Here is a 27,823-nt window from a genome sequence, read left to right as displayed (position 1 = left end):
AAAATTTTAGTTCGATGTCTTAAAAAGTCAAAGTCAGTCATATACAGAAAGACCAAAATCGACTCAGTTCGCCACACTGATCATTTATACATATGTATGTATGTATATTAGGGTGATTCAAAAAAATTTTTATTTTTTTTTTCAATTGGTACTCGCAAAAATAGGTTCCTAGACACCTCTAAGAAAGCCTTTCCAAATATGAGTTTTTAGTTGTAACGGGAAGGTCCTCCGCCTAACGGTTTTCTATTTTTTTCTTGTTATCAGATAGAAAAATTTATATCTCGCTTCCAACTACTTGAAAAAATATCTTGTTAATTAGGTTTTGTAAGAAATTTAATGCTCTAAAATATGGTCTCTTATAATTTTTTCGAAAACCCAACCGTTCAAAAGATATTAACGGTTGAAATTTGACTATTTTTGGAAAAATTCATTATTTCTTATTAATTTTATAACTCAATGAAAAAAAATTATTATGAATGATGAAACACATAGTTTTGTAGGAAATTTACTGTTCTATAAAAATGGTCTACTATGATATTTCGATTAAGTTAAGCGTTTACGAGATATTCATCGTCAAACAACAATGCATATTAGGGTGATCAAAAAAAAAAAAAATAGGTGTCTAGGAAACCTCTAAGAAAGCCTCTCCAAAAATCTATTCATCATCATCTATCTGATAATAAGAACAAATAAAATATAAAACCGTTAGGTGGAGGACCTTCCCGTTACAATTAAAAACTCATATTTGGAGAGGCTTTCTTAGAGGTGTCTAGGAACCTATTTTTGCGAGTACCAATTGAAAAAAAAAAAAATTGAATCACCCTAATGTATATACTTTATAGAGTCCGCGACGGGTGTCACCGAATTCGTGACAAACTTAATATACTCTATGCAGGCTACACAAATCCTTACTAACTCTGCTCGACTGTTGCATTAGCTCAGTATACAAGAAAAAAAATAGTAATTACTGAAAATTAAAAATGTTGTTGCACAGTGTTCTTTTACAGTTTTAGCATTTCAAAAACATGCTGCTATTGACTACTTCTAAAAATTGCTATCATCAATTTGCAATTAAATGGAAGCTTTCATTTCTAATGGAATATGACACGTTCAACCGCTGGCCAGTACCGCCGTTACATAGATTATACATACATATGTATATTTAAAATTTAAAGTAAGTACATATATGCAGACATACATACATATGTGTATACCAGTACATACATATAATGATGTAATCCATTCATAAATGTTCAATGTTCACTTCACTATGACTAATAACACTAAATCATTTCTAATTAAATTCCCTCGTTGCTGTTGTTGTTGTTTACATGCATGCTTTCGTGCTAAGATACATAACCTCAACGCGCTGCATTTTGTATGCACTTACAAACCCACAGAACACACAACAATGCATAATGCATGCATATGAATGTGTGTGTGTTTGTGTGTGCGCCACAAATTACCCGTACTTTTACCGTTATTATAATTACCCATCACCCTCCATTGCAGTTTACCGTGTGCTCAGCTGTACCGACGACATTTCGACGCGTTGACACTGACGGCGCTCCACAATGACCGCCGTCGTTGGCGCCGACTAATCGGCCGCGGGTCATACATTCATTGCATAATAGACGGAACCTTGAGCGGCGGCGGCGGCAGCGGCTGCGGCAGTTTGCTGTTGCTGTACTGCATTCGGTGGTGCTGGTTGCTGTTGTTGTTGCTGCTGCTGCTGCTGCTGGTGCAACTGCTGTTGTAATTGTTGTTGCTGTTGCAGTTGCTGCTGCTGTTGCAGTTGTTGTTGCATTTGTTGTTGCACACTTGTTGCCTGACTAGCGGTTGGTGAGACCATGCTGTGGCAATCGGTATGCGACACCGCTGCCGCGCCCTCCGGCACGCCGCGCTCACTGAAACCGGGTATGTTGCCCTCCTGCGCGAACTGATAGCGCTGCGCCATGATGCGCGGATGCGGTGGATGCGGATGTTGATGCGGTTGGTGGGCGGCAGCAGCTGCTGCTGCTGCGGCTGTGGCAGCCTCAACGCCTACCGCTTGCTGCGCGTGTTGCGCGTAGTGTGCGGCATGACCGCGTCCGGCCATCACGTGCAGTTGCATGCCGGGCAGCGCATAGCCGATGGGTACGCGTATGGTCTGCTGGGTCACCTGCAAATGGCAAATGGCAAATGGATTTAGCGTGTGACATAATAATAATGTGTAAACAATTCGTCATTGGACGGTGGTTCAGTGCACACCTGTTGATATTCCAGAATATTTTGGCGTTGTATGTGCGCCATCTTCGGGTCCATATTGCTGGCGGCGAATTGTGAGTACGTCTGTGCGTTGTACGGTATCAACACCATTGTTTGATGGTAATTACGCAGCGGTGGCGGTGACTCTGGCCGTCGTGTCGGACTGCGTGCATAGTGGCCGTAGTGTTGTTGTTCGATGGCGGTAACACTTTGGCAATTTTGCGCCGCATACATCATGGCCGCTTCGTCCTGACCTTGTTGCATAATCGTTTGGCGGAACATGGCGCCACCTGGTAGTGTCTGGTAGTACGCCTGCTGCATGCCGGCGCCTTCGATGGGCAAACGTTGCTGCTCGCCAGCACCGCCTTCTGTGTAGAAGCTCCAAGTGCGTTGTTCGGTTTGTTGTTGGGCGATTGTGTTGGCCTGCATTTGAACGGCTTGTGTTTGCTGCTGCTGTTGCTGTTGTTGCGCCTGCTGCTGCTGTTGCTGGCCCACCATCACCTGGGAAGGCGGTTGTGGTTGCTGTGCTTGTTGTTGCTGATGATTTTGCTGTTGTTGTTGTTGTTGCTGTTGTTGTACAACATTTGCAGGATGTGGCACATTTTGTGGTGATGGATTTTGTGAGATCTGCTTAGTCATGGAACTGGTTGAGGCCTGCTTTGGCAGCGTATAGCTCTTAATTGCCTGGTTGATGGGCTGTGGAGGAGAGAAGAGGATGTTATATATTTCACAAAAATTAATAGAATAATGAATTAGTCATATTTGGTTTTTTTAGACAAACTTTCTACTATAAACTGCTGGATTTTGTCAGACTTTTTAGTCTGAATGAGTTATAGACGAAAGTTAGTTAGAAATATTTTCTGGAGTTATAGATATTTAGGTATTTTGGGGGATCGTTGAATTTATTCGAGAGAATTCAAGAAGATAGCGAGAAGCTAAAGAGGCAATACCGGAAGCAGTACCATAAAAATATACGTGGAATACCAACAAAAAATCCCGTAAGCCACTCCGCATTACTCGAACATACAGGGTTTGTGCGGAAAGATATAGAACTGAGTCGATTTAAAAACATTTATTGAACCAATCGCTACAGTTCTTTAAAAACTTTCAAAATAGGCTCCTTCTGCGTCGATGCAGCGCTGCCAGCACGATTTCCAAGCATTGAAGGCGTCACGGAAGCATTCTCCGGAATAGCCTTGAGAACCGAAGGGCATGTTGCTTGGATCCCCTCTGTCGTCTCAAAATGATTGCCTTTCATTGACCTTTACAGGCAAGGAACGGGGGGCACACATCTAAGCTGTTGGGCGGCTGCGGAAGCGTTGAAATCCCGTTGCCGTGGTATAACTTCCAATCGGCTACGATGTTTTGTGGGACCCGATTGACCCTTTGTTTGAGTCTCTTGAGGACTTCCACGTAAAACTTGGCATTGACGGTTTGTCCAGGAGGATCAAATTCATGGTGAACGATGCCTTTGATGTCAAAAAAGACCATAAACATCGCTTTCACTTTGGATTTGCTCATTCTTCCCTTTTTTGGGCGAGGAGACGCCGGCGTGTGCCACTCGAAAGATTGCCTCTTTGTCTCGGGATCATACTCAAAGATCCATGACTCGCCACCAGTGATTACGTTATTCAAAAATTGGGAGTCACTTTCACACATATTTAAGTTTTCTTGCTACACTTCCACTCGCCGCAATTTCTGGTCGTCAGTGAGCACTTTTGGGACCATCTTAGCGATTGCACCACTCATAGAAACCCGTCGCGAGAAAATGTTTGTCCTGACTCTCAAGGTGCTCGAAGATAACCGACCAACCGCTCTTTCGTTAACCAGGAACGCTCTCTGCCGAATCCAGTCGGTGCGCGCACGCTTCGAAGTACAGTCGCGGCGAAAGAAAATGAGTCCTATTACTTTCCGGACAAACCCGGTATTCAAAAAGTATGGATAAACATAGATTTGGACATGAAGTTGAAGCGTAATCCATTCTGAAAAGAAATTTCTCTCATTTGCTCCAAATTTTGTCGAACAATTAATCTCTTTAACCCTGTCTTAATAGAATTCACAGTCTTTAAAGTAATATTCGACTAATTATTCCCTTCCTTACCTGCCCCACAGCGACGCTGGGCATCTGCTGATTCAATTGCTCCTGCATCTGCTGTAAAATCTCATTGGTGGAGCTGAATTTCGGTTTGATGCCACGCACTGATGGGCGCTTGTTAAAGCCATAATCATTTTGCTCGTCATCATCGGAGCTATTGTTGGAGTTCTCGTTGGTGTAGCGCTTTTTAATTTTTTCCGTGCGATTGGCTTCCTGCTGTGCAAATGCGGCCAATTCATCTTGTTGCTCTTGTCCCGGTGTGCCGGCAATGACGTCGGGTGCCACCTTGCGTACCTCATCGGGACCACCACCAACACCACCGGCTGGTGTCACGCCGACCTGTTCACATAAATTGGCGCCGGCTAAATTGAATTCGGCAAATTGTGCATTGTTAGCCGCATGGCCGCTGTGATGAGCAGCCGCCAGTGTATAATAGGAAGATAGGTCGTCTTTGTTGCCAGCCACACAGGCGGTCAGTGGTGCCAGGGTGGAGAGGAATTGGCGTTTCGGCTCCACTTGACGTGGTGGTGTGCGATGTATTTGGGTGTGGACAACGGGCACTTGTATGCCCATACCAAGATCGGGTGCGGCCGGACAACGGCATTCCTGTGATGAGAGAGGTTTTTGAGCAAAATTTATTTTTGTATGAAGCATGTTAAAAAGTGAGTATGATATACCTGAGGTATTATGACTATTGGATTCTCTTCCATCTCCAGTATCTTGTCTTGTTTCTTGTCGCGGTTGAAAATGTCGGAAATCTTTTTGTAGGCCGATGAACCGCTTGACGAGCTCGACACAGACGAACTGGGTGAGAAACTCTTATCGCTATTGCCATTAGCAAACTTCTGTGGATTCTCTTCTCCCATGGGACTGCCACGATGTGTCAATTCACAATTGGCCTCCGCAGCCAGCTTTGAGCTCTCCTCATCACCATTCTCCGCGGCGCTATCCTCATTCGTTTCGTCAATGTCACAAGTCAATTGTTTGATGCGTTCTTCGAGTGAAATATCGGATTTGACAGCTTTTTTCCTAAAATAAGTGCAAGAAACCCAAGTTTACTTCATTGAATAAGCGAGAAAGGGGGGAAGGGAGGAATAAAAAAAAGTTAACCACTCACTTAATCAACGACCGTCGCAATATATTACGCTCAATGCTACGTCTTATGGTATCTGTATCACCGCAGCCGGGCAGATTTGGCACCAAACAACCAGCACGCTTGGACTCGTCGAACGCGCGTAATGCTTCCGAAGTCAGCACCGGTGTTTGGTGAGCGACGCTTGGGAACAACTGGCGTACGGCGGAATTGGGACGTAATGCGTTGTTGAATAATGTGGAATGTTTCTTGATCGGTATGAGTTCGTTTATCTGATTCTCCCCTTCAGCGGCGTCGCCAGTTGTCTGACCCTCGCCGTCAACGGCCAAATCTTCAGTGACGAAGCGTACCGAACGCTTTGTAGTGCCGCCCTCATCTTCCGATGTGGTATTGTTTTGGTCATCCGACTGCAAAAATGTGAGTACGGAAGTTTTAAGTATTTTGAAAGAATAAAAAGATGTTAACGAATTTTATAACAACATTATACCTTAAATATAAGATGTATAGATATAAAAAAGGTATAAATAAAAACTCAGAAACTCGGTTATCTTAATCTCAAAAACTCAGTGTGGTGACCGCTCCTTTTTCTGACCTTAGATCGCCGTGAAATATTTTTCCTTTCATTTTTGTTCTTTCATCTTTCTAAAGGGGTTCACCCGACTATGACCTTTTTTACCATCTTAACATTTTCAAAAGGAACGCCTTCAAAGATTTCCAAAAAGATGTAATTTTACAGTTTTGTTGGGAACAACGATATATAAAACTAGAGTTGGTGAGAAGACACTAATAAATTAGATACGGTTCCGATGAATTCGATATTTCTGATATTACGGGATCGCTTTCATGAATGCTCTCCAAAGCACTCGCGACTTGAGTCACATGACACGGTTGATCGGTCGTAATATTGAAGATCTAAGCATGTTCATCTTCATATTCTGAGAGTATTCGGCGCAGCACCCACCGGGGGAAGCAGAGGAAGAGGAATACCTGGACTCCGTTGGAAAGACCAAAATTGACAGTTGTTGGCCGGATAAAAGTCCATTCCGGTTGCGTAAAACCGACTGTCGGACTGCTATAATGTCGATTGTAATATAATGCGGAGGATGGAGTTACGTGTAGAAGTTCACGCAAGTGAGGAAAGCTCTCTGATTGACATATACTTGGGAGTGGCCAGAAACGATTATTTAACATACGGCTCAAGTAGCTCCCAACTTCCGGTCTTAGCTAAGTACCTTCTGACTAGCCAAAGTACATCCGTTTGAAAGAAAGTGAGAAGGCGAGCCATCTTTCCCCAGTGCTGTGCGCTGGGTTTGAGACCCGCCACGGGAAAAACGTCCCCAATGAAAAGGATAAATCGGCCATAATCGCGTAAGCGGTGTCTACGCCAGTAAAGAAAAAGAAGAAAATATGATGTAGATTGTAAGACAATGGCAACATCCTATATATTAAACCTTTTGACCGTGTCGAAAGAAAAATTTTGCTAAAGACCTATTGTTGGGAACGTAAGACATTCATAAGAATAGCTACATACTCGTATATGATCTGTACAGTGATGTTAACATTGTTATGCGGCTGAGGTGTCCAGAACAAGTCATCAGAATGGATCCACACTCCGAATCGAAGTGTTTAAGCTTTTACAAGAACTTGGATACACGTGGTTCTTTGACTTGGTGTCAAATTTATTAAAAAAAGAAAGACTCGACAGAAAACACATAGCACGAACGTCACTTTTTCCAAGAGATTACATAGACTTTGCTAGACAGAGTCAGAGTATAACCGTCTGATATTAGTTACTATAGAAATAGCAGAGCTGGATAGTGTCGAGTATATTCAACTTCACCCCAGACTATACAGGATTTACTGAAGCTTTGCTGTTTTTGAAACTTTAGTAGATATCTATTCTATTTTTCTTTCTGACATTCTCAGTGTTACCAACTTTCGATAGTTGGCAGTTATTGATTTAGTGAGTTTTCTCAAATTTTCATGGATCGATGCTAAAAGTCAAAACAGGAGAACAGGTAGAAAGTTTATCGAGTTCTGAGATCATCTCCATAAAACGATAGAACTCATATTTCCCTGCCTAAATCTTAAAGATTCGTTTAATATTAACAGACATACATATATTATTTTAGAATAACACTTAAAAGATAATTAAAACATTTACAGAAATATTATATAGCAAACTCTGCATTCCTTACCTGTGACATTGAGTCCTGCTTCCACAATTTGCCGCCCTTCAGAATGCCGCTAATTTGTGTGGGTGACGACTCCTTGGGTGGTATGGGTGGCGGTTTCTCCTCATCGTACACCTCACCGGCCACAGCTGACGCCGGTTGTGGTTGCTGCTGTTGCTGTTGTTGTGCTGGCATTGGCTGACCGGCTGCGGCACCCACAATAGCACCGGGTTTGGCCGGTAATGCTGGTGGCAAGAGATCCGTGGCGCCCGTTACGTCCTCGCTGGCTTCACGCACGATGCGCCGCTCCGTTACTGTGGTCATAGTGGTAATAGTTTCAACAACAAAACGTTTATTCTTCTTGGCATTCAAACGATTATCCTTTCTATCTTTGACTTTATTACATAATATGCGTTCAAGTCAAATATGTACGAATGTTTACGATTAACGATTACAACATAATTACAGCACAATTACATGTACGAGATATTTATTTATTTTTCATATTTTTTTTGTTTTTGTTTTTCAAATATATTTTGTTAGTATTTGTTGTGTTAGTAAGACAGTAATATTATTATTATTGTTTTTTTTTTTTAATTGAAAATTGGTTAGTTCGGTTAGTTCAGTTGGTTAGTTTTCGGTTAGGAGCGCATATATGCAGACATGAGCGCAAAGCGAGTTCACCGCGTCGCCCACAGTGGTTTTGGTTGTTAGTAGCGGTGGTGCATATGTAGCGGATCACCCCCACAAATGTGATTTGGCAGCATAATGAGAATTACATACATACAAACATTACGAATAACTACATACCATATATTTGCACTACATATGTACATATGTACGTATGTATGTATGTTGGGTGTGAAAAGCGCGTTAATTATACATATTTACATGTATGCAGGTATGTATGTATGCGGCTCATGCAGTTGATTGCGGTATGCGTAATGCGAAATTGGGAATGCAACTCTGTTATGAATGCTTCATTAAATGGCTTATGCGCTATGTTTATGCTTATGCTTATGCGTTTGCGTTTGCGTTTGAGTATGTATGCTAATGCTTATGCGCTCATTTGCAGCATGGAAATTACATACATATACATATTTATGAAATCGCGCATTAGTCTACAACAAAAAAGTGTCGGTTGAAAAAGCAAAGCGAACGAAAATTATAGTGTAACTCAATTAAGCTTGCCAAAAGCGCAAATTATAGATCAATGCTTCTTCTTCTACCTCGCTTACTGCGATTTTTGCGTTATTTATATTATGAATAATGAGATATAATGATTTTTCAGTAATATTTTGTTAGTTTAAGCTTTTATTTATACAAATAGGTAGCTATTCAGGTATGCATACCGGAAACTAAACAAACAAATCAGAGATCAATGGCGCTAGTAATACGGATCGTAGCATTGTAAACGGGCGATTGGGTTATGCGATTAGAAATATTGAAATTTCGTGCTAAAAAACAGTTTTGTGATTGTTCGACACAGTATTGTTTGAGAATGTGTCAAAAGTGGGCACCAGAAAAGCGAAAATACCCCATATTTTACAAATTTTCTGCAGTGAAGGCGAATATGCAAGCTAGTCCGCTGAAGCTGTAAATAATGTTAGGGTTTTGAATCAGTATGTGTAATTTTAGTTTCGATTCAGTTCCGGTACTTTTAATTTTAAAGTTGCACCACTCTGTGGAAGACCAATTGTTGAAAATATCGATGAAAGAATGGATATCATCAAGACCGACTATCATGAAAGTACTGTTTCGATTACCCTAGCTCCTGGAAAAGGTTTATGGTGATTCAAAACCACAAGCCTAAAAGTGGTAAAAAGTCTTAACTTCAACCTCTTCTACTGATGAAAATATAAAAAAAAAGAAGGATTGGTGCTTGAAAATCGTCAGGCAAGTGTTAGAGAGATGGTAAGATAGCTCCAAATCTTACGCGAGTCCGCTCAAAAATCAAGGTGATGCTCATTGTTTTTTGGATAATCGTGGCTTGGTGCATCATGAATTTGTTCGAAAGGAAGGAGTAGTCAGAACATATGTGAGAACATCCGTCGAAAATGGCCGGAGTTATGGAAGAAAATTAATGCATTTTACACGATAGTAATGCACCATCGCATCGAGCCACGATTGGGACCGAATTTAAAGCCAAAAATGCAACGCATACCATCGTTCAACAACTATAATCACCAGACTTGCCTCCGGGTGATTTTTGAAATTCGCTGAAGCAGTTGGAAGCCATCCCAAAAAGTGTTTATGAAAAGTGTTTCGATAGCTGGAAAAATCGTTGGCATAAGTGTATTACATCTGGTGGGGATTGCTTTGAAGGCGACAAAATAAATACTGATTTTTCAATATTTAGCGTGTTCTTTACAATTTCCGGATACTCTTTTGTCACAATGTATATAAAGGAATCTATAATATGAGGTATTTACAGAACTAATATTAATTTCCTTTTTTGTATGCGTTATTATGGCTTTTAAGTTTGTCAGTTGGAAATTCATATCTGCTGCAATATTTAGCTCTTCAAACTCTATTTAACTTAACCCCAATGTGTTCGAAAGTATTTAAGGTCATTTTCTATAACGATTTTACACAAATATTTCGCACTTTTTGTCATTTGCATTAGTGACTCAACGCCAAATAACAGTAATAATAAAGCAAAAATACGCATGATAATTGAAATGAAAGCACCTAATGCCAACAAATACGAATACAAAGCGAAGCAAAGCATATTATGCATAGGTGTCTAAGTAAATGACATATTTACAAATATACAAAAGAAATAACAATGTACGAGTATGCTACGAATACATATACAATATACATCAGAATATGGCATATATAACTACAGTTAGGTAAGTAGGAGAGAGGTCATATTTCATTTCATACCTGGCGATGGCTTATACTGCGATTGTAGAACGTATTTGGGACGTTCTTCGCCGGCGATGATTTCTTTCTGTGTGATGCGACGTTCGGGTGAACTGGTGTGTAATGGCAACAGTGCAACGGCCGACACGCCGAGTGGGGTGAGCTCCTCTTGGCATTGTGGCGAAGTGCATTCTACGTTACAGTACGAGCGCGCGAAAAAAAGAAAACGAAACAACAACAACAAAAACAAAGAATGAATAGGTGAAATCAAAAGTTGTGACACAATCAATGGTTGCTGTACGCATTTGTGCTGTGTACATATGTACATATGTATGGTTAGCTTAAAGGTAATGCTAATGAATATGGATGTATATTATATGTATGTATGTGTGTGTGTAAAAAAGTCGATATGTAAATATCTAGAGAATTTAGCGTATATAAAAATTGTGGTGGTTGTCTAAATATTTACAATTTAAGCGGGATGGAAAAGGAGACTAAATATGACGCAGTGTTGTTGTTTTTCATACAACAACAAATGCATTTCAAAATGAAATTGCTACTGCAATTGATGGATGCACAATTGACGGACTGAATATTTCAAATTTTTTACATCCCCTCTAAGTGTACACACACACGCACACTCTTATATGTATATATATACATACCTAGATACATATATACATGGGTGCATATGTGTGTGTTCAGTTTAAATGCTAATTGTTGCATACAATTGCCGCGCGTTTTTGAATTTTTTATGCTCTGCGCTTGCACACGTGCGCAGCAATAAACGAAAATGAACGCTTCAATGAACGAGTGATTGAGTGAACACGCGTTGCTGATATGCTTCTCCCCCAAGCCGAAATAAAAAAATGTAAAATTTTTAAATCAAACATGAAAAATAGAAGTGCATTTCTGAGCGGAACTCTGCTTGAAGGCATCTGCCTGTGATGTCACGCAGTTGAGGCGTGGCCGTTGGGGCTTACGCGTCATTAAGGCAATTTCGGCAAATGATTTTCAGGGTTTGGTTAGCTCGTGTCACAAGTGACTCTTGTCCGGCGCGCAGCTGAAGCGCAATTTTACGCTTCTAAGGGTCAGGGCAAAAACAAAAAAAAAATTAACTTGCAATCTGTTGGCTTTCATAAAGTACATACTACTCTTTTTCGTATTTATGTAGTGGAAGTGGGTGCATTTACTTCAGTTTGACATTCCTGCATAAAGTACAGTGTGTTTCACATGAGTGTATGATTTTCAGAATTTTTTGTTTTTTTTGTGAACTTATACTTTTCCATATATTTACAAATACAGTGTCTAGCAATGTCATCCCTATTGGTGATTTTGACAGCTCGTGGCAGCCATGTTTATTTACGGATTTACATATGTCAAATTTCGTCAGCGTGTTCTGCAAAGTTTGCCATTTGATTATATCATGTTTCGCTTTGGTTCAGCACTTAGAAATTGTCCAAGACTATTACGCAAAATTATGTACTCTTTTTTTTACCGAAAATTTTTTTTCTCTGACGGGGCCCATTTCTGGCTTAATGGCTTCGTCAACAGACAAAATTGGCGTTATTGGGCAGAGTCAAATCCACGTAGGGCTTAGGAAACGCAATTACATCCCCGTTCAGGCACTACTTCTTTAGAATGGCGACAGAAAAGGCCATTAACATCAATAGCGATCGTTGTAACACGATGTTGACTGACCTTTTTTCCCAGAATTTGATGAAATCGACGTTGACGATTCCTATTTCCATCAAAACCGTTCGGCATCTTATGTTTCACGTCAAAATATGGACCCATTGCGTGCACAGTTTGGCGACACGTTAGTTTCAAGAAATTGTTCAATTTGGCCGATATTTTGCCCTTTTTGATCAGATTTGATTTTTTTTTTTCATTTTAACATCTCGTCGTTCTTGTTTATAGCGATTGATAGAAATCATAACCGATAAACTGATTTCGCTGAAGATTTAAGGAAGCTTTAAGGACACCACCAGGCCCACAAAAGAGCAAGATTTAAATTAAATAAAAATTTTATAGTTTACCATATTTTGTATGAAATTGTTGAACTACGGCCGCCAAACGTTCGCTATTTTTGAAAACGTTGAGGAAAATTTCTTCCAAACGTCTTAACAGATCGACTTGAAATTTTCACACGACCTTCTAAGATATACATATTTATCGAAGGAGTACGATTTGTAATAATTTCGATTTTTAAGCCACACTGAAGTATTAGCTCGATCAAAATAATCGACTTTATTGGGGTGCATGGACTTATTGAGAATTAGAAGACTGTCAATGACAACGACTGGCATGATTATTTTTTAGTGAAATGAATTCAAATGAAAAAGATTCTCAAATACTACTGTGATCAAATTGAAAGGTGAATTTTGTCCATTTCATCTCCTTCGAAGTAATCTCCTCCCGCTCCAATACACTTATGCCAACAAATTTTCCGGTCATCACAGCATTTGGAAAAACCCTTCGTCGTGATGACCATGAGAGCCTTCTTCGATTCAGCTTTTATATCCTCAATTGAGTGATAACGGTGTCCTCGGCGTGGTCATGTGAATCAGGCGAATGCGGTGGCTGTGACACGATATTAGTTGAAAATGTGGCGAAATGATCACGAATAGGTGCATTATCGCACTTCTTTGTTCAATAAGTTCAGACATAGTAAAAATCGAAGAATTCACTTTTAGAGCCTCAAAAAACGACGCGTATCTCAAATACTAATTAATATTTTGACGTGAAATTCAGCATAGATGTCACTAACAGTACTTCCAACTTACACAAAAAAAAAATTTACCGATTCGGAAAACACGTGAAGTATAAATTAAAAATTCACCCTTCAATTTGATCACAGTAGTATGACAAAGAAAGCTTTTCCAATAAGTACAGAAACATTTTTTATAGTTTTGACAGATCCTGCGTGAGTCATGTCAAGTTCTCATGTTACTTTTTTCGGTATTTCATCATGGAGAGACTTACGCCTGAAATCCTTCAACTTTATTACGAAAATTCACTTTTTGTAAAGAATCTGTTTCGTGCACTTCACTCAACTTATGGTCGACATAACCGGCCCACTGAGCGTACTGTTCGCAACAATATCACCCATCTTGAGACCCAACATTCATTATTGGGTAATATTAGACCGAATAGACTGCGCCCTGCACGCAATAAATAAAAAAAAATAGCGCTGGTAGCTGAGGGTGTACACGAAGATCGTGGAAGATCTCGGCGACATTTAATTTCAACAAGACGGCACCACTTCCCACACATTGGATTTATTGAGAGAACACTTCGGTGAGCAAATAAAACGGATATATGAAGACTAAAGTCTATACGAACAATCGATTCAAGCCAAAACATCACGCGTGTCATTCGCCAGTTATAAGGCGAAATGCTCGAACGCGTCATCGAAAATTGGACTCAAGGGATGGATCATCTTAGACGTAGATGATCTTGAAAGAGATGATCTTCAAAAAATAAATGCCAAATAATGGTCTCTCAAATGATATTAAACATTCCCGATTAAATTTGAAGTTCCTGTGTTTTTTCTTTAAAAAGTAGGGAACCTCGAAATGGATCACCCGTTATATGCTAGCATGCTGTCTACAGTTCTATCAAAAGGCTAACTAGATAACAGTTTCGCAGCGCAGTTGCTTCGGCGAAACTTTTCAAAGAGATATGAGGTTAGAATTCAAATTTAACAAAATAAAAAGTAAATGATAAAATCAAACACTCTGCTGCGTTACTGCGGTGGCTTTTAAAAAAGGGTTATGAGTGCAATGAAGCATGACATCATCGAAAAAAAGGCTAGCACACATATCCTACCCTTAGAAAATGCATGCACACACTATTTCATGTATAAAAGTTCTGCACCGAAAAGTACTAGTTCCGAACTAATACGCTTACAGTGAACTAAACCTCTTTGCTATATTATTTTAATAATATTTTGCAAACAAAAGTATCACTCCCTTGGAATTGGTCTTTGAACTGCTACCTCGCTTATTAACCAAATCTCTTCTTTACTGAAACTACCATAAAGGATAATCATTAACTCTTTCTAACCTCAATCTACATTTCCATACTTGCATAGCAAATTATCTTTCAAATGCATACAGACATAGCAGTAGGGTCTTTTACTAAATAAGAGAGAGTTGAAGATAAAACAAAACTGTGTCGAATTTCGATAAACTCCAGCATATGGGGATCAGAAAATTTGTTTGTTTATAGGCTCTTGAAAAGTTCCAAGAAGATCCGACGTTTTCGAGCCAAATTTTTTTTTACCTATTTCTGGACTATTTCATAACGGATTGACCATCTGAGTCGCGGCAAACATTTGAAAGGGATAATCTCCAAATAATAAATGTCAAAGAGTGTTCTTTCGAATAATTCCCCATGAAATTTGTGTGTTTATTCTTTGAAAAAGTAGGGAACCTTGAAATTGATTTTTTGTTACCCATTTTATTTTTCGTAACAACCATGCATTTTCTATTACCTTCTTAATTACTTTTACTTTCACAGATTGGCAACCCTTTTCGCTCACTCTCACATACAATTTATCATCATATACTTATATGTCAATAGCTCAATCTATATTTGTGAGCGCCATATTTGTTTTTGTTAGCATTTACTGCTATGCGCAAATCATAAATCAATCAATTAGCGAATGTCGATTTGTTGATTTTATAATCGAAGCGAAACAATGACGCTGCGCAAATCTATTCATGTCAGTCAACCGAAATTAACTGCAGCCAACTTTGTGTGGGTTTATTTGTCTTTTTCTTCTCCTTCAATTCTTTAGAAAAGCACAAGGTCAAAGCGAAAAAAGTTTATTAGATGCTGCTACATACGAACGAATCTCATACATACTTGTATGTATGTACCGTATATGCGCATATGAGAATTTCCATTGGTGAACACACTACCCAAAAAGTTTTTCCTTTATGCGCCTAAAACGATGCTACACTTATGCCTAAATACGTATGTGGGCTTATGTGCTATGGAATTTTACTACGACGTAAAATCATATGGATGGAGGATGGTCATGTGTAGTAGTTCACGCAAGTGAGGAAAGTTCTCCGACCGCCATTCACTTGGGAATGGCCAGAAACGATTCTTTTACATATGGCTCAAACAGCTCACGACTTCCGGTCTTAGACCAAGTATCCTCTGGGCAGCCAAAAAACATCCGTGTGAAGGCGAGCTAAAGTGAAAAGGCGTAACATCCTTCCCCAGAATCGTGCGTAGGGTTTGGCACCCGCCACGTGGAAAACACCCTCAATGAAAGGAAGAAAAAAAGACTTGCTGTTGTAAACTCGGCTATAACCGAGTAAGCGATGTCTACACCAGTAAAAAAGAAGAAGAAGTATATACTATAACTATATAAGCAAGAGCTAATTGGATTTTCGTACATTTAAAGTTATTGAGAGTTGAGTTATTGATCTCGATTACCAAAAAGGACTTCCTAACGACCTCTGTTCTGACAAAAATCTTACACTTGCATATACATATCCTTGATATGACTCTAATAAACAAAAATGGTTAGATCGCTAAGGAACTGTTCATAAACTCAAAAACTCTTTTTTGATACTGTAATGAGTATAACATCCACTTATCAAGTCTTAGTCTTCATATACCAAAGATATGTCCTGCAAAGAAACGGGTCCTAACAAGACACTAGGCCTTTTGCTTTGCATGGTTATTCAAACTTGTTCTTCTAACATAACTTTTCTTACGATCTAATTTCCTCGAATTTCTTATCGATGAACGCCCCCGATTTCTAATGACCAATCGAGATCTGTACAACTAAGGGACTCGTTCGCGCTTATACTGGCGGTCGGACAGATAGACATGGCTAAATCGGTTCAGCTCGTCGGCTGTTCATTTTTATATATGTACACTGTTTTCTTCTGACTATAACCAGATACCCTGTAGGAATCTCGTGCGCAAAATATGTCCGAAGGGAGTCGCAAAGGAATATAACACTAATACCACTTTGGAGCTCCTTACTTTAAATCGATGTTTGCTTAACCACTTTTATTAAATATTTGGCGGCTCTTGAACTAGTACTAGACCTGCCAGTGCGTGCAAAATTGGCGGGAGGACTACTGGCTGCTGAATAATTTACATATAGGACCTCTGGGCATAGCTTGGTGGGTGCTGGCGGTTGGGCAAACACCGATTTCATGATGCCACTTTTCAACTATGAATGAAGGTTCAAAGTAAACTTAGAAAAGAGATGGCTGGCTTAAAAGTATGTTCGCTGAGCGCAACACTCTAAACATTTATACAGATACAGATGGCTCGAAAATGGACGATGGTGCGGGAATATACTGCCCAGGGTTAGCCAAGTTTCCGGTCCACTGCAATACATTTAAAACTGAGGGCTTTGCTATTGCGAAAGCCGCGGAGCTGTCCTCGAATGCACCTGCAGGCAATTCTAGAGTCCAAATCTACGTAGACAGCCAACCAGCAATCAAGGCAGTAACCTCGTATCGCACATCGGCCAGAAGTGTCTTGGGAATATGGGAAGTAGTGGAAAGTGTGTTCACTTCTACTGGGTGCCGGGCCATGAAGGCCTTATTACTGCCTGGTCGCGATACACGCCCGCATAATGGGACTGACAGATCGAGAAGACTACAGAAAATATCCAGTGCAAGGAATCAGGAAAGCAATGAAGCATCTCTTGTACACTTGTCGCGCATTGGCAACACTACCCTGTAAGCATCTGGGATTTCTACTGGAGTAGGTATCGATAGTGAGGCCGCACAGTCTATTAAAATTGCGTCCTAAAGGCTGACTACTCCTCATGGACGTAGCAACTGAACGCCATTTGATATAGCAAAGAACCAAAACTGGTCTATGTGGCTTATTGCACTACCAGATTAACCAAACCTAAATATTTATATTATTTATATATTTCCTTTAGACCTTTACACCGCCCTAAAGCAAAATATGGCAAACAAAATTTCACCAAAATTCGATTAGAAAATACTTGGCGTTTCGTTATCACTGCCAATGTTGCCAGCGGACAAAATAAAAGCATAATTAAAATACTCCAGCAATATATTCAAAATAGATTGCAGCCGGTCTCCAGTGAGTGTTTGAACTGCGCTCTTCATGGAAAATAAAAACTTGAAAATAAATTATTCCCCCAACAGCGGAATGCCGTTATGGCCAGATTCTGTGCTCATTTATGGCGGAGACTGCGCTGCTTGTGATGTGGGCAAAAAAAAAAACACAACAAAAGCAACAACGTTCAAATCCAACGGCATAATTTGCGATTAATTGAAATACCGTGCCACTTGTACGTTCACCTCTGCCAGCCAGTTGGCAACCCGCCTGTCCAGCAGATGCCAGCGGAGGAAGTGCAGCAGCCCGTGCGCGCAGCTGACGGTGTGGGTGCAGCCACCAAAGCAGCCAGCGCACAATAATCACAGACTAGACTGAGCGACTCGATTGCTATTGCGGCGGGAGACCGGCTGACAAAGTTGTGAGCTCGTCGTGCTGCTCCGCCAGCTCTAATGGCACATCATAATTTGCCAACAAAGTCGGCTGAATGTAGTCAGACTAATTGCATTGTCACCGCAGGTATCTAACTTAACCACATGCTCGAACTTCCATTAGTACACACACACACACACACACATACACTGAACCTCGACACACACACACACACACATGAGCACAGATGGAAGCAGCCAACATCCGGTGATTTGCGACGGCACAGACACCTTTCGGTTTACAGGTGTTTGTGCCACAACAACAACAACTAAAATAAGTAGACACCGTAAAATAGAAATGCGATAGGCTAGAATTGCTGGGTAAAGAGTGGTGTGGAGTGTAAAGTGATTAGTTAGATTGGTGTATTTACCTGTATCCTGGAGCTGCTTGGCCGCGCACTCGGCACATTCGGCGCACTCGGTGCAAACGCCAAGCGAGTCGTCGTCAGGCGAATGTTGTTGCGTCTGCTGATGGTGTTGCTGCTGCTGCTGTTGTTGGTGCAGTTGTTGCGCTTGCTGTGCTATTTGTTGTTGTTGTTGCTGCTGTGCTTGCTGCTGCTGATGTTGGTGATGCTGGCTGAGCGTTGCGCTGCCGACTGGCGGCGGCGGTGGCGGTATCTGGTTGTTGTTGCGCGCAGCCAACATGGCGGCCCTTTGTTGCTGCAATCGCTGTATGACCTGCAGCTGTTGAATGTGCTGTGCGCCGAAGATGTGTCCGCTTAGCGCGCCGCCGAGCGTGTTCTTCAAGCCATTGTCCTTGTAGCCGTCGGGTGGACTCAGTGCGGCCTCGTCAACGAACTCAATGGGTGGCGCATATTTGGGACTCTGTTGGAAAGGGAAAAAAGAGACAACGACGTGTGTTTATAAAGTTGAATAAATGTCAAAATAATAATTTGGAGTTAAGCTATAAAAGATATCAATTATTATAGAGAGCTATCTGCTTATGAATATGAAGGTGATGGTAACATTGAGTACTCTATACAGTCTAAAGAATGTCTGCGGACGAGTAAATAAATTATATTCCAGTCCTAATCGGAAAAAACTCCTTTCTCCGCAGGGTATTTGACTTTGTTCACGGTAAAAGTCTAATTTCACATACCTTTTGTCCGCTTCTTCATAATTATTTCCTGTTTCTTGAATCTTTCACCCAATCCTCCTGAATAACTTAAAAAGTTTTCTCGTCTGATGTTAACATGTTCTGCGGTTCGGTTCGGTATCTAATATTCGTACGATTTACCAAGAGATGGCTTACTTGATTAATATTTCATTATTCCCATATGACAAACAAGCATTGGAAAGCTGCTGTCGTGTCATTCGTTTGAAGCGTAAACAATTTTTTTAGACTCAAATATGTCGAACTTGGTTAGAGAAAAAGTGTATTTGAAAAAGTTCTTCTTCATTACTTTAATATAAAGAAAGTCAAAAGCCATTGTATATTGGTAAAAGCGTACGGTGAATATGCTCCAAATAAGTAGGTTCTGAACGTTCCAGAAGTGATGTACACGACTTAAAAGTGGTGAATATGACTTTGAAAACGAAGCACGCCTTGGACGACCAAAAGAGTTTGAAAATGATGGAAGGAATAATCGATGAAGATTGTAGCCAAACATAAGAAAGCGGCAGAATCTTTGGAAGGTACTCATGCAGCTGTTTCAAAGCGTATAAAAACAGTCGGATGCATCCAAAAGCAAAAAAAATGTCATATCAATTGAAGCCAAAAGACATTGAAAGTCGATTTGCACGTAAAAATGGTGTTTAAACGATACAAAAATGTCGTTTTGACGTCGGATTCTCATTGTTGTTGAAAAATATATCCATTACGCAACCCTAAACGTAAAATATCATGTGTAAAACCTGTCCAACTAGGCAAATCAACGGCAAGGTCGAATATCCATGACGCCATGGTAATACTCTGCAATCGGTGGAGTCAAATGATATAAATCAGCACTTATGAATATATTAAACCGGGTGAAACCATTAGTAGAAAACACTGCCGACAACAACTCTTCAAATTGCTACAAGCGAAGTGCTCGAAATTCGTGACAATGCACGAGGCAATCATTTTTCATCATGACAACGTCGTTTCGTTGCAAAACCGGTTAAAAACTATTTGTATACAGCGGTTGAGAGATTCTGCCTCATCCGTCTTATACACCAGATCTTGCTCCTTCTGACTATAAATCCAATAATTACCAGAAAAATGAGAAAATGTTAGAGTTTCAAATATTTTAAGAGTTTTTCTTAAATAAACGGTCAAATTAAAAACAAAACTACACGATTGACTCAATATACATATAATACAAGTATATGTAACAAATCTGACACATTAAACAATTTTTAAAATATTTTTAATAAAGTGTTAGAGTTGTTTCTCGAGAGAATGACTGAACGTTGAAGTACCTTACCGGAAAAACTACTAACTAAACTAGTAATCTGTAAGTATTTTAACGATATGCCCAAATCAATGAAACACTAAAATTATAGTTCGAATACCAAAACTAAACCTTAGATAACCATAATACAATTCAACACAAAAATTAAGTAAAGTGATAGGTTATAAAGATGGTCGAACTAAAGGTAGCGTTATTGAAGAAGACAAAGTTGTTTGTATAGTTAGGAATCTCGATATTTTTCTCCAAAATTTTTAATGTAATTATATTTGGAGTTAATTTTAATTCAGGACTGCCTTATTAATCTTGTCGATTTTTTTTTTTTCTAAAATCGGGTATGTGGGAAAGGTTCTGCGGATTACATATTCTGAACAATTTTGTCTGAAAGACTATGGATCTAAAACTGGTTTCGAGCCAGCGATTTTAAGGCGAAGTTTAAAAGGGTTGGATAATCGGTTGTTACTGACCGATGTGGCCAATTTCGAAATTGATCAATAAAATACATTTCGCGGGTGGGTGCGTGTGTATCTTGGCTGCAACAGTGGTGAAAGTCAATGTTAGGACCTCGGAGCGTACGCACGTCTAAAACACTGGAGAATTGTCTTCGTCTATCACAACATGATAGATCTGGTTGGTGGCTCTGGAGACAGACTGGTAGCTTAAAGAATTTTCCTATGCTGAATTTCCATATTTCGGGCCTCGGCGAAGCCTCTGGGAGTATTCGATGCAGTACACACCGGGGGAAGTAGAGGAAGAGGAAAACCTCCACTCAATTTGAAAGGCAAAAAAAAAGCCTCAAAAATTCTAAACCCGGTTTAGACCTATAGTACCTTAGACAAAGTTCAGATTAATCCGAATTTGCCGAGCACACGATTTTTCTATTTTTTCGCCTGTTTGTAAATCAACTAAGCTCCAATATTGAAGATTATTATATTAAATATAGTAGTCTTTAAATAGTTTAATATCCTGGTGGGAAAATTTCATGGAAGCATCAAACTCAGTTTAAATCCATCCAATACTTTTCTAGAAAAGCGCGTTTTCAAATCTTTGTCGGTTATCGTCCAACAGACGAATATACACTGAGATCTTGTAGTATTCTTCGCAAGTTTTCACATAGAAATTTTCGTATTTTATTTTCCCCATTTCCCTATTAGAGCCTAATAAATATCTGATTGATGGCTGGAGATGAAATTTTTAATGTTTAAAATGCTTTTAGACAGAAAGAATAAAGACCACATTGAATAGTCATATATAGACAAATACTCGTAATAGATCTTCTTTTAACATAATTTTTGAAAAACATGTTAGAAAAGTGATCATACTCGTATATCGTCACCTAAAATGCAAAATAACGTATAATCAAAAAATTCGAAATTGAGTATCTTATTGATTACGATTCACTACTTCAAATTACATTCATAATATGACATTTGTCCAACATTTTCAGGTTCTGCGCTCAAATAGTATAAACCAGTTTTAACCAATATAAATTTTTTTTCACTCTTGTTCCATTTTATTTCGTGTTTCATTCACGCCACTGTAAATTTTCGAAAATGTTGTTACGTTATTTTGCATTTTAGGTGACGATATGTAGATGTCATATCTCACACAGAGGTGAGAGAACCAGGTTTATCTTTTTGTAGTTTTTTCTGAAGACCCATGTTTAAGTACGAGGGAGTTCAGTAGCGACTATAGCAGCCACCGATCATGTTTGTAGAACTAAATTTATCACACTAAACTCTTATCTTTCGTAGGATCAAAAACATTGCCAAACCTTTCAAGTTTCGAACTTTCATTGTTTTAGCGAAAAAAAGTGCACCTTTACCGCCACGCGTTATATGTACAAACAACCAGCGCTCACATACATATATATAAATATCTTTAATGTGATGTTTGCCAGTGTTTGCTTAAGTGTTGGTTGTTAGGCATCTGTGACCGGAAAATTAGGATTTCCTGTCAGGCAATTACAGTCGTATGAATTTTTGATGTTCTTCGCTGTTAGTTGACGGCGGCCAGGCCCCTACAATGGTGTTACTCAGCGACACAATGTAACGGCGAGGGCGACGTTGATGATAACAATGGGAGCGCTGCAACGGCCGCCAACGATAATATACCAAATATATGTACATAAGTGTGCATATATATGTGTGTGCGTGTTTGTTGCTGTAAACGCGCTGAAGTCATTGTACGACATTTCGCTCAGCAGGCGGATGAATGGCAACAAAATCGCCTCTGGAGCGTGTGAGAAATGCGGTGTGAGCGATGTGCCAGCCAAACTATTGTACAACGCGCACATATACACACCTACACGCTTACAAATTTTACTTAGCTTGCAAAGCTCACACATATGTATACACATGTATATATGTATGTATACTTATATGTGCATGTGGAGGTGCAATGGCTGAAACGTGTTGGTCAAAACTTTTTTGCACTACTTTTCTGCCATTTTTGTTCGACTCCGAGTACATGAAAAGGGATTGCAAAGTGGCTTGGCTCTAATGTTTCTGCTATTTGCTTTGAATTGTCGTGGAATTGGCGACGGCGCTTTGCATCCCTTTCACCATTAAATATTTAACTTTATTTGCAGTTACTTGACTTGAATGATTGTCAAGCTGTTAGTAGTATGTACATATAGTATATGTATATGTGCATACATACATATACATATTTATTCATGCATATAGAATCATATAATATATGTATGTATATGTATTTCGTGTGTTTTTAATATATAATTGTATTTACATAAAGCGGAATGAAGATGAAATGGCAAAATCATTTCAATTACATAATTTGTCAATAAGTCTTGTTTGGCTCTCTCGTACGAGAGTAAAAGCAAATATTAGCATTTCAATTATTGACTTAACCTTTTAATGATTGTATGGACTTATTGCATTTTCGCCATTTAGTATGAAATCATATACTCTTGACCTAGTGGAACCTAGAACTCGGAAATATCAAATGAAAACAATTTAATGTAATAACAAATTGTTTAAATGTCTTAATTATAGTAAGCACAAAACAACAACAATAAATAAGTGTGTTTGTACTATAAAATCATGCCACAATAATTTAAGGCACTGACAGTTTAAGGCAAGAACAGAGCTTTTTTGTAACAAAACATTTTTTATACCATTAAAGCCAGGTATTAATTAGAGATTACCCAATTTAAAGAAATTTAGTGTATGTATAGAAGATCACTTGCGGCGAATTAATCCAAAACTAGATGATATACATACTATTATAGAACCCCCAGAGGTGATCTTGTGACTGATACGCAGAGCATACTAAAATTATAGAGGGAACACTTCTTCAGGCTGCTGAATAGCAATGAAAGTATAACACTAGGAGATGTTGAACCCGAATCCCCAATCGATGACGATGGGGCAGACGTTCCATTGCCCGACCACGAAGAAGTTCGAATAGCAATTACCCGCCTGAAGAACAACAAAGCGGAGAGGGCGAGAGATTGCCGGCCGAGCTATCAAATACGGCGGGAAAGAACTAATAAGCATCAGCTATTAGCTTCTTTGTAGCATATGGTAGAACGAAAGCATGTACGAATAGGAATTTAAGTGTGCTCTGCCCAATCCACAAAAAGGGAGGCCCCACAAACAGCGCCAACTACTGTGGGATACACTTCCTCAACATCGCATATAAGGTTCCATCGAGCGTATTGTGTGAAAGATTAAAGGCCACCGTCAACAAACTGATTGGACATTATGTGTGTGTGGCTTTAGACATGGCAAATGAACAACCGACCAGATATTCACCATCCGCCAAATTTTGGAAAAGACCCGTGAAAGGAGGATCGACACACACCATATCTACGTCGATTTAAAAGCTGCTTTTGACAGCACGAAAAGGAACTGCCTTAATGCCGCGATGTCTGAATTTGGTATATCCGAAAAACTACACCAACACCAAAAGCTCCGTCAGAATCGGGAAGGACCTTTCCGAGCCGTTCGATACCAAACGAGGTTTCAGACAAAGCGACACCCTACTTCTTCAATCCACTGCTGGAGAAAATAATTCAAGCTGCAAAGTTGAATAGAGAAGGTACAATCTTCCACAAGAGGGTACAACTGCAAACGCGCCTCATGTTTTTCGATAAATTGTTGCTATTTTCAATTTCGAAACACCACTTTCACAGAAACCTTCGTTCCGATTGGCAAAAAACTCGAACTCGATTTTCACAAGCTTTTCTTGAGCCGAATCATACGCCATAAACAGGAACAGAATGCTTGTTTCCAGGTGCGGACCATAAATTGGATGCATAATAACCTCCCAACCATGTTCCGAATCTTCTGACAAGTAACTATCGATGTGTGTGGAAAACAATTACTCGCATATTAACCAAAGCTGACTCCTTCAGGGCGATTACTTTCTTCAGGCGACTCAATTGTTTATAGTGAGTCCTGGAAGAGCAGCTGATAGTAGATGGTTTCCTGCTAGTTCTACCAAACACATAGTAAATCCTTCCTGGTTGTCTATTTTGACTTGGCCACGGTTAGCAACAGCTCTCTGCGCTTTGACCATGATAGTTTTCTTTTCACTTTTCATCGCCAACAACCATGCGCTTCAGAAATTGATCGATTTACTGCGATTCAGCAGCGAGTCGCATGTCGTTGAATCTGTATATCCAGTTTTTTTTCTTTTTCAATGTTTAGCTTCCGGGTAATCGAAACAGTGCTCGTCGGACTTTACGACTTCCAATACTCGTACTCTATCAATTATTTCAATAACTGACCTGCCAGAACATGAAACTAAAATTGCTAGTAATTGATTCTTACGGTATAAGGACAACAAACATTATTAACTTTTCAACCATTCCGTATTTTCTCTGTTTCGGTGTCCACCTTTACCGCGTACTCAAGTGTTGTACTGAGCTTTTTTAGTACAAAATATTATCTTATACATGTGAGATATAGATTACTACAGGGCACTCGAAGTGTAACCAACTTCAGACCGTTCGCGCAGCTGTCGCACTGGAATCAGCTGTTTATAAATTTGCTGAATGACAGTTCGGAGTATTGTTCACAAGTCTACAAAAGAGGTTTGACAAAAGCGAACGCAAAAAAATATATATAATAGTGTAATTGCTTTATATTTAGCTGGAAAATCACAGCCAGCAATTGTTCGTGAGCTCAAACACCTTAATGTGAATAAAGATTTTGTTTATCGCACCATCACTCGTTACAATGATACTGGTAGTATCGCAAAGCGCCATGGAGGTGGTCATCAAAAGACGGCAACGTCACTTGAGATGGTTTGGAAAGTGAAGAAGCGACTTGAGCGAAATCCCCGACGAAGTGCCAATCAAATGGCTAAAGAACTGAAAATATCCGACCGCAGCATCCGACGCATATTGAAAAATGAGCTCAAGGTCAAGCCTTACAAGTTCCAAAAGGCCCATGATCTCACACCGAAGCAGCAACAAGTAAGACTTAAGAGAGGGAAGTAGTGATGGTTTGGACCGCAGTCACCGCAGATGGGCGCTCTTCAATTGTTTTCATCGAGCCTGGCGTCAAAGTAAATGCGACATATTATCGAGAAAGTGTTCTGGAGGCTGCTTTGAAGCCGTGGGCAAACAAACATTTTGGTTGCAAACCATGGATGTTTCAACAAGACTCAGCACCGTCTTACAAAGCGCGAGTGAACAAAGAATGGCTGAAAAGCAACGTTCCGAACTTCATTACGACCACATAATGGCTCTCGAATTCACCAGATGCGAATCCAGTGAATTATTCTCTCTAGGCCATTTTGGAGAGCAAGGTCAGATGTAATAAATACACCAATCTCGAGATGCTGAAGAAAGCCATTATCCGTGAGTGGGCCAAAATACCGGCAAGTCACATTCGGGCAGCTTGCGATTCGTTTTTTGAACGTCTCAAGGCCATAGTTAAGGCAAAAGGTGGTCATATCGAGCAAAAGTGAATTGGTCCTGAATTTATGATTATTTTCACACATTTTGTACTTTAAAATAAATAAAAATAATTTTCCAAACCGAATTTATGGACCTTTTAATTGGTTACACTTCGTGCCGGACCCTGCAAGCCCAGCTGTAAGAAAAATACAGGATTTCTTCCTAACAGACCTTATGTGAGCTTATTGAAGACGAAAATTTTTGGCTTCCCCGAACAACAAGCTGCTCCATGGCTGAAAAACACCCAGATATGACCAAAAACAAATACTGTTTGGAACGCGGTACCGATTTGCCATCCTATCCTATTTATAACTCAAGCTTTTTTCGTCATTTACTTATAACTTATACAGTGACAATTTCTATGCTGTTTTTATAATATAATATTGCAAGTAAAGTTAAAAAAAACAAATAAAGCTTCGAAATAATTTACGTTTATAACTAAAGACAAATATTTTATTTGTATAAATTTAATGCAGTTCGTAAAGCAATTATTATTTCAATATAAATATATATTGAAATCACATTATATGACCCAGCATTGGCAACATTGGAAAAGCATAAGTGCCACCTGATGTGGTAATAATTTCACATACCAACACACAGGCAAACAGACCCACCTGCAAATTTATGCACTAGACAAACAAACAAACAAAGAAAAAAATTTAACGAGCATTATGTGACACTAATCGTTGTGATGGAATGTCAAATGTCAATAGATGCGATGCATGCCAAAATGTGATAAAGCAGATTCGCTCATTTATTGAACACATCATATGTATGAGCATAGCTATGTAATTATGTATGTGAGTATGTATAATTATGTAGTCGAATGTGCTGAAAAACCTGAGCTCGTTTCCATTGCTCTCTATATCCTCTGTAGATACATTTGTGGGTGTATAAATATTTGTGAATGCCAGTGAAAATGATTTTTCTAAAAATAACTTTTATGAGTTTGCAAAACGTGTTAGCAAATCAGAGGTTACGTCGTTACCCTTGGCTCACTGGATATATGGAGGTTATTAATACACATGTTTATATAAATACATTTGTATACGAACGAGGTTTTCAACTATAATTAATTAAGAAACAATACTCGTTCATATTCCTCGAAAATTTTTACACAATCAGTGTTATTCAATCAAAGCACCAAATGGAAAATTATTAAAAAAAAATGTTTGAAAATTCTCTTCTAAAAATGAGAAAGGACTTTAGAGTTTTCACATAGGCTCCTATTTCTATTTCTAAACCCAAGCACTTTTGGTTACCAAACCGGTTGTGTTGCAGAGACATTGTGGATAAATCCATAGAGGTGACGAATAATGGTTTTAGGCAGAAGATATCGGACAATTGACTGTTTGGACGTCTGGAAAAAAAATCCGGGTTCGTTTCGATTACGTAGACCCGACTGGCATGGGAATGGAAAGATGTTCGCTCCTGAAGATTTGCTACCATCAAAATTTTTTATCCACGAAAACATCGATTGCTGAGTTTTCTTCAGCGAACATGGGATCTAACGAAAACA

At 39.5% G+C, this 27,823-nt stretch overlaps 1 protein-coding gene across 1 annotated transcript in view; it reads right to left on the bottom strand.

Moving 5' to 3' along the window:
- Positions 1–834: 834 nt before the first annotated feature.
- The window catches only part of LOC120773712, a 48,278-nt gene continuing 21,289 nt past the window's right edge, over positions 835–27,823 (bottom strand). Inside the window, exons 2-9 of the mRNA XM_040102753.1 lie at positions 18,354–18,807; positions 10,499–10,669; positions 7,634–8,004; positions 5,460–5,842; positions 5,020–5,371; positions 4,349–4,948; positions 2,251–2,943; positions 835–2,161 (exon numbers count right to left, since the gene is read on the bottom strand). Of these exons, the coding sequence (XP_039958687.1) occupies positions 1,613–2,161; positions 2,251–2,943; positions 4,349–4,948; positions 5,020–5,371; positions 5,460–5,842; positions 7,634–8,004; positions 10,499–10,669; positions 18,354–18,807 (3,573 nt within the window). The 3' untranslated portion in view covers positions 835–1,612. The remainder of the gene's footprint in view (positions 2,162–2,250; positions 2,944–4,348; positions 4,949–5,019; positions 5,372–5,459; positions 5,843–7,633; positions 8,005–10,498; positions 10,670–18,353; positions 18,808–27,823) is intronic.

Source organism: Bactrocera tryoni, chromosome 4 (assembly GCF_016617805.1).
Source record: "Bactrocera tryoni isolate S06 chromosome 4, CSIRO_BtryS06_freeze2, whole genome shotgun sequence".
Taxonomy (NCBI): Eukaryota; Metazoa; Arthropoda; class Insecta; order Diptera; family Tephritidae; genus Bactrocera; species Bactrocera tryoni.
The sequence above is the reverse complement of the archived record's forward strand: the minus strand, read 5'-3'. Positions and strand labels throughout refer to the sequence as shown.